Source organism: Dasypus novemcinctus, chromosome 30, assembly GCF_030445035.2.
Source record: "Dasypus novemcinctus isolate mDasNov1 chromosome 30, mDasNov1.1.hap2, whole genome shotgun sequence".
NCBI classification, from domain to species: Eukaryota; Metazoa; Chordata; class Mammalia; order Cingulata; family Dasypodidae; genus Dasypus; species Dasypus novemcinctus.
The window spans coordinates 46,912,136-46,919,921 of record NC_080702.1 but is presented as its reverse complement, the minus strand read 5'-3'; the positions used below and the strand labels follow the sequence as shown (position 1 = coordinate 46,919,921).

At 35.6% G+C, this 7,786-nt stretch overlaps 1 protein-coding gene across 1 annotated transcript; it reads right to left on the bottom strand.

Moving 5' to 3' along the window:
• Nucleotides 1-1,993: 1,993 nt before the first annotated feature.
• On the bottom strand, nt 1,994-2,993 carry LOC105746455 (olfactory receptor-like protein OLF4). The gene has a single exon (XM_058290457.2). The coding sequence runs from the start codon at nt 2,981-2,983 to the stop codon at nt 1,994-1,996; it is 990 nt and encodes a 329-aa protein (XP_058146440.1). The 5' UTR covers nt 2,984-2,993.
• Nucleotides 2,994-7,786: the final 4,793 nt, after the last annotated feature.

Here is a 7,786-nt window from a genome sequence, read left to right as displayed (position 1 = left end):
CATGCTTATTATGTTTTTTCCCAAATTTTGTTCTTTTTTTATTTTTAAAGAAACTTTAAATTACATAAATGTTATACAAAAATATAAGGGATTCCCATATGCCCCCTGACTCTCCCACACTGAACCACATTAACAACCTGATTCATTAGTATGGTATATTATTTAACATTGAAAAGCATCTATTGAAGCGTTGCTACTAACCATGGACTCTAGTTTTGATTAGAGTTTACAGTCTGTCCTCACACAACTTTATAGGTTATGTGAAAATGTATAATGGCCTGTTTCCATCATTGCATTGTCATGCAGGAGAATTCCAATGTCTCCAATATGACCCTACATTACTCCTATTCTTCCCTGTCCCTCTCCTCAGAGCCTCTTGTGGCCACTGAATTTATATCAATGATGAAAGTTCTTCCATTGCCTGAATAATAAGTGTACTTATAATGATCAATGGACTAAAGTCAGAATTCTTAAAAGCTTATATTTTGGAAAGATATTTCACTTTGACAATAGCCTTTCCTATGAACAATTTTGCACAAGAACTGACTGCACAATAAATATTTGAATGTTACATGTTTAATTAAAAAAACATAGCTTGGGAAAAAAATATAAGTCTTGCAGGGCATCATTCTGGGAATTGATACATCAAATTGTTTGGAGTGGTAACACCAGTGATTCTATTTCCACTGGATAAATATACACCATTGTATATGTATAGCTTGGAAAAAAAGATTCATTTTTAATTCACAATATATTGTTTGCTGTATCATCTAAAGAAAGCACCTAGGAAATATTTTGACAAACTGAATTATTTTTGTGATAAATGATTTTACTGAGAATCCTAATTCAAGTAAAGTGAAATAAGGTGGGGCTCTTACTTTCACTGGAGAGAATTCCAGAAAGAAATGAAAGGCTGAATATTTTTAATAATCAGATGATGGTGTAAACAAAACAAAGATATTTTATAATACCACATGAATTAAATATCTTTCCCTGAAGATTGCAGTTCTGATGTGCATATGACACATCAGAGTCTGAACTTGTGTGACAATAAATTACAGTTGAAAATAAATTCATGGCTTTCCCAAAGAATGCAAAGTGAATACAAATATATAACCAATTATTAATATTTTTTAAAATTGACAATTGGCTCAGAGAAATCACTAATTCCAAAATGCCACTCTGGTGTGCCATTTGTAGTGCTAGCACAGGCATCTTTTTATGAATGAAGTATTCACCTTAGTCTACCACAGAAAGAAAACAGCAAGCCTACATAAAAATCTGAAATGATGCCCTAATATCTGGGTTTAATAGTAGAATAATATATAGTGGGAAATGGGGAAAACCCACGTTGCTTTTTATGATCTGTGTATGTGGACTATTATTGTAGGGAATGCTGAAAGAAATTTCCAGAAAATTTCCTCAACTATGAAAATAATTTTTAAAGGTCAACCTTACGTCACTGGAAGAATGATAGAAAGTATTGAGACCATGAATGTTTGAAGAATCAGAGATTGTGTTGTTGATTGCAATCTCACTTAACTTATGTGCAGGAGAAAGGCACATATTAGAGATGGAGTTGGATTATTTTAAACCAGGCAGATGATGTCTGCAGTTCAGGAAGGACCTCTTTCAGGAACCAGTGAATGGAAACTTGCTAGCTAGTACACAGCCTTTGCTATGAGAGCTTATTTTTGACTAAAACTTTAAAACACAAGCAGTTTCTTTCATCTGGCATGCCTGCAGTACACCTTTATTCATCCAGAATCTGCTATAATTTATATATACTGCATCTCCTGTATGAAATACATTACTGCTGAAAATCCAGGCAACAGTTTTTGCTTTCAATCTTAATTCCAGGGAATACAATGAGAGAACACATGATGTGAAATAATAAAAAAGAATCAGGTGTCCTTGGTATATAAAAATTAAATAAATAGAATTCTGTTATTAGGAAAACAACAAATTATCTCTCTATACACTTATAAAGTATCTAGGGTTTGACCTCTGTTAATCGTGAGCATTTTTGTAAACTTGAGACAAAGTATACTTGCATAGACAGAATGATTCTCATCTTTTTAAGGGCCTGCTTTATGTCCTTGTTTCTAAGACTGTAGATAAAAGGGTTCAGCATGGGAGTGACAACAGTGTACATCACTGAGGCTATTGCATTTGCCCTTGAGTTTTGAGAAGCAACAGAGCTAAGATAAACTCCAAGGCTTGTACCATAAAACAAGGACACTACTGAGAGGTGAGACCCACAAATAGAAAATGTTTTATACTTGCCCTCGGTTGTAGAAATTCTCAAAATAGAGGATATAATCTTATAGTAAGAGAATAGGATCCCAGTGAGTGGAATAACACCCATAAGTCCAGATGCAAAATATATCACTAGGTCATTGAGGAAGGTGTCAGAACAAGCAAGTTGGACCACCTGATTAAGTTCACAGAAAAAGTGGGGGATTTCCAACTCTGTACAAAAAGACAATCGCAAAACCATTAAAACATGTAAAAGTGAAATGAAAACACTCAATATCAAGGAGGTCAGTAGCAGGAAGCCACAGATCTGGGGGTTCATGATGACTGTGTAGTGCAGTGGGTGACAGATGGCCACAAAGCGGTCATAGGCCATTGCAGTCAAGAAGCAGTTATCTAATTGTGCAAAAAGTATGAAAAAATACAACTGGATGAGACAGTTTTCAAACGTTATGATTTTGCTGCCTATCTGGATGTTCAGCAGCATCTTTGGTACCGTGGTGGAAGTGAAACAGATATCTGTAAAAGACAGGTTAGAAAGGAAGAAGTACATGGGTGTGTGGAGGCGGGAGTCAGTGATGATGGCCAGGATGATGAGCAGATTTCCAATGAAGGTGACCAGGTACATGGCGAGGAACAGGCCAAACAGGAGGGGCTGCACCTCTGTATCTTCTGAGAGCCCCAAGAGGGCAAATTCTAAAACATATGTTTGGTTTTCTGTTTCCATGTAGATGATGAATTTCCTGGAAGAGGTATCAGAGCAATGCAATTTTAGCCACAAGCACTTAGCAGAAAAGTATAATAAATGGTATGGTTTGTACTATAAATACATTAAGTTAATATTTTTATTGTTTTTAGATAGATCTAGATCCCTTATCTGAAAATGTCAGGGAAAATATGTTCCTACTTCTCCTTCATAGTTTTTCTGACTAGACATCCTTGTCCATAATAGAAAACACTTTGTCAAGGCAATATTTTCCATGGTAATTTCTCTCAGACATTATTTTAAACAACCAACATTATGACCAGTCTTTATTGCACCCTTTGACAAAATAGTCAAGAAGAACAAAGTTGTAGAAACCATATTACCTGGTTGCAACACTTATTATAAAAACACAGTAATTAAACAGTATCCTCTTAATGAAATAGACAATTGACCCCACATAAATGGGATCAACTGATGTTTCACAGAGGACAATGGCAATTCAAGGTAGGAAGTATCTTCTTCTCAAGACGAGGTGCTGGAACAATAAGATGGACCCATGCCAAACAAAAAAGGAACTTAGACAGATTTTATTCATTTCACAAAAATTAATTCAAAGTGAATCATGGTACTTAAAAGTAAAATGTGTTGTAAAAGTGCTAGACTAAAACATAAAGAGTATCTAAGGGCCTGTATTATGGTAGTGAGTTTTTAGATATAGTAATCAAAGCATGATACATGAGAGATTAAACTTTATAAATTAGTTTTTATTCAAACATAAGGTTGCTGCTTTGGATTAGACATTGATAAGGGGTTGTAAAGAAAATTTGCAGTTTTGGAAAAAGTGTTTAAAAAACTCATCTGATAAATGATTTGTATACAATTGTACAAACTACTATTAGCACCAAAAATAAGAAAGCAAATGCTGAATTGAAAAATGGGCAAAAGATCTGAATAGAATCCTAAAATAAGAAGATATACAGTTCCCAAACAAGTATATAAAAAGAAACTCAACCTCAAGAGCACCTAGGTACTATCACCAAGTGTCAACCAGCAATGCTTCGGGAGAAGGACCTTGACCAAAAGGAGGAAATATTAAATACAAATGAGTTTTTATGACTAAAATATTTCAAATTGAGACAGAAGTTCATTCCAGAAATTACAGTTATACATGTCTTACTAGAATCTGACTGCTACACTAAACAGTGCCTAAAGCAGGGATGCTCCTGATGGTTCTAGAAACATCTAGACACTATAAGCAGTGCAGGCCATCTCAGGTATTCAGCACCTTGGCAGTGGGCCTTAATGTGGAATTTATGCCTCCCAGAATAAAAAATTAGACTCATTTGTAAATTCCCAATGTGGAGCACTTCTGTACATTTTATTCGAATGTAGAATTAGCACTAAACTTACTAAATATGTGTCACAGATTCTTAAATCTTTGGCCTGTTAATGTGCCAGTTGAGCCCATAATCTAAGCAGAGTTTCCACACCTACAATCCAGGTGATTCGTCCTACCCAGGACAACTAACAAGGAGGTGATAATCGACAATGCTCATTCCAAGGAAGAAAGAGTGTCTGCAACTGCAAGCAAGATAGTTCCATCCATCTGCCCCATGAGATCTAAGCCCTCTCTCCATTAGTAACAGAGTGGGCATCGCCATCACAAAATCCTCAAACTTGGGGAAAGTACAAGGGACAAAAGTAGACTTACTCTTTTCTATTATAGACTTTTAATTTTAGCAATGGAAATACTTTTGGCATTGTTATAAATGTCATGGCCACCATAGATTCTGAGTGGAGGGAGAGGGAAAAATAGTTGTAACATGGCGGCATTTTCAGGACATTGTGATTGTCCTGCATGACACTGCAATGGTGGATAAAGGCCATTAAATGTTTTGTCATAACCTAAAATAGTGCAGGACACACAGTTAATGCTAATATAAACTATAGTCCACGGTTAGTAGAGTTGCTTCAATATGTGTTCATAAATTGTTTCAAATACCACACTGATGAAAGAATTTGTTAATATGGGAAAGAATGGGAGGGAGAAGGGGTGATGCATATGGAAATTCCCATATTTTTATGTAACATTTATGTACTCTAAATCTATGTTAAAATTTAAAAATTAAATAAATAAAAATCTTTTAAAGGTTGAACATCATTTGTCTTTAGGGAATTGCAAAATTAAAAATGAAATGATATAGTGTCACACACTTATTAAAAGAGATAAAAAACCTAAACACTGAGAATACTAATTGCTGTTGAGTATGTGGAGCAATATGTCTTTCATTTATTGGTAGCAAGAACGCAAAATGGATGAGCAAGAAGACAGTTTATCAATTTCTTGTAAAGCTAAACTTTGTCTTATCATACAATCCAGCAATTGTGCTTTTAGGTGTATATGTGCTTGGTATGAAAGCTGGAGTCCACACAAAAGGCCACACATGAATGTTTACAACAGCTGTATTTGTAATTGTCATATCTGAAAGCAAACAATATAATGTTCAATTATATATAAACTCACTGAGCTATATCTATACAATGGAACATTACTAAGATAAAGAGAAATGTTCCATCCAGCCAAAAAAGCTATGGATGAATCTTAAAATTATTGCTAATAAAACAAACCAGCTTTTAAATGCTGAATATGTTGATATCAATTTTATTACCTTCTGGATATGAAAAAACAATGAAAATATAATGTCCACTAGTTGCTACAGGACTGAGGAGAGATAAGGAGATTTTAATAGGTAAAACACCAGGGAATTTTTAGAGCAGTGAATCTGTTCTGTGTAATACTGTAATTGCATACACATGACATTATCCCTTTGTTAAAACACATTAAACTTGACAACATAAAGAATGAACTTTAGGTATGCAAGTAAAGTTCATTTAAAAGGCTAAGGGTATAACAGGTAGAATGAAAATGCTGAAAATCTATCTAATATATTGCAAATGTATAATTGCCCTAACAGCAGGAGCTGAGCACAAAGGTGCTGAAAAAGTAATATTAGATATGAATGGAGCCTGTAAATTGAAGTCAAAGAAACTGTACATAAGGGTTGTATACTAGTTAATAAAGCAGCATTCCACCATGTATGGATTAACAATTTTAATAATTCAAACCATAAACACTGGAATCAAGAAATCCATAGAGGGAAACGGACTTGGCCCAGTGGTTGGGGCGTCCATCTACCACATGGGAGGTCCGCGGTTCAAACCCCGGGCCTCCTTGACCCGTGTGGACCTGGCCATGCGCAGTGCTGATGCGCGCAAGGAGTGCCCTGCCACGTAGGGGTGTCCCCCGTGTAGGGGAACCCCATGCGCAAGGAGTGTGCCCGGAAGGAGAGCCGCCCAGTGCGAAAAAATTGCAGCCTGCTGAGGAATGGCGCCACCCACACTTCCCGTGCCGCTGACGACAACAGAAGCGGACAAAGAAACAAGATGCAGCAAAAAGACACAGAGAACAGACACCCGGGGGAGGGGGGGAAATTAAATAATAAAATAAATAAATCTTTAAAAAAAAAGAGAAAGAAATCCATAGAAAGATGGCAGATGAGGGAATATTTTTCTCACTGTGAAATGGAAGCTTAATGATAAATAAGGGGAGGAGGCTAGAAAGTTCTATGTGATGGCCGTTTAGAGTCAGACACAACAGTAACTCATGTGTAGGGGAACAAAGAAAACGATGGCTGTATGTAGACACATTTTTGACATTAATAGGTACAAGCTTAGTATACAAACACATATATGTAATTTACCCTCTCTGCAAAGAGGACCTAGAGTCCACAGTAGCAAGGAGCACAGATAGTGCCAAGAACTTACAATTTAACACTATTCTCCAATAAATGTCTTCTTGGAGAAATTGGCTGTAGGATAGAAATATGCAAGAAGTACCTGGCAAATCTTGTAGTATCAGTGAGTAAATAGTCAATAAAGTAAAACACTCACAGAGAAATATGGTGAAGCTGAAAGTGCTCCTATGGTCAAAAATGGAATAAATTGAACAACAAGAAAAAAAGTAGTATTATATCACAATCCAAAGTATGAAATAAATGTCTTGATTCCATCCTGAAATAGCTAAATTATTGATTAAGTAAATAACAAGAGGTAAATCTCTCATGTGGAAGAATTCAATAATGATATACATACTTTTCTCTCTAGCCCAGGGAACAAAAATCCCACTCCCGAAGATCTCCTCATGACTCTTTCCAAAGTTGATAAAGGAAAGGTTGAGAAATGAAGAACTTTATAGTGGCGGAACCTCAAAACACTGGTGATCAAGGTCAACCTGAACAGTGATAAGTCCTTTGATCAGCTGCACCCTGGATAGGATGTGTTGAAAATGACACTTCATCTCTTGTGTCTTCCTCCAAAAACTCATAAACAAAATCTAATTATGAGTAAAACATCAGAAAACACTGAAAGAGACTTTACCATATACCTAATCTTCACTCCTCAAAAGTATCCAGGTTGTCAAAAACAATAGGAGCCTGAGAAGATGACACAATCACAAAGGGTAAAAGAAGCTATGACAAATAAATGTAAGGTGTTATTTTGGATGGCAGATGTCAAGAAAAGGGGAAAGGGAGTGAGATATTTTTGAAAACTATCTCTAACATCCTTGAAATTTTTCTATAAATCTAACTCTGTTCTAGTATATTAAGTTTTTAATTAGTTTAAAGCAAAATCCTAGGAACATGGAATGCCAAGATTCAATCCAGACATAATTACATGTCTTGTACAAGAATATAACATTGTGGTCAATCTCGCATTCTTCATTCCTTGAATTAGAATAGTGAAAGCGATTTCATAGAGTGATTG

What these genes read in the sequence shown, in the direction of transcription:
- LOC105746455 (XM_058290457.2), bottom strand. Translation starts at nt 2,983, where the DNA reads ATGGAAACAGAAAACCAAACATATGTTTTAGAATTTGCCCTCTTGGGG.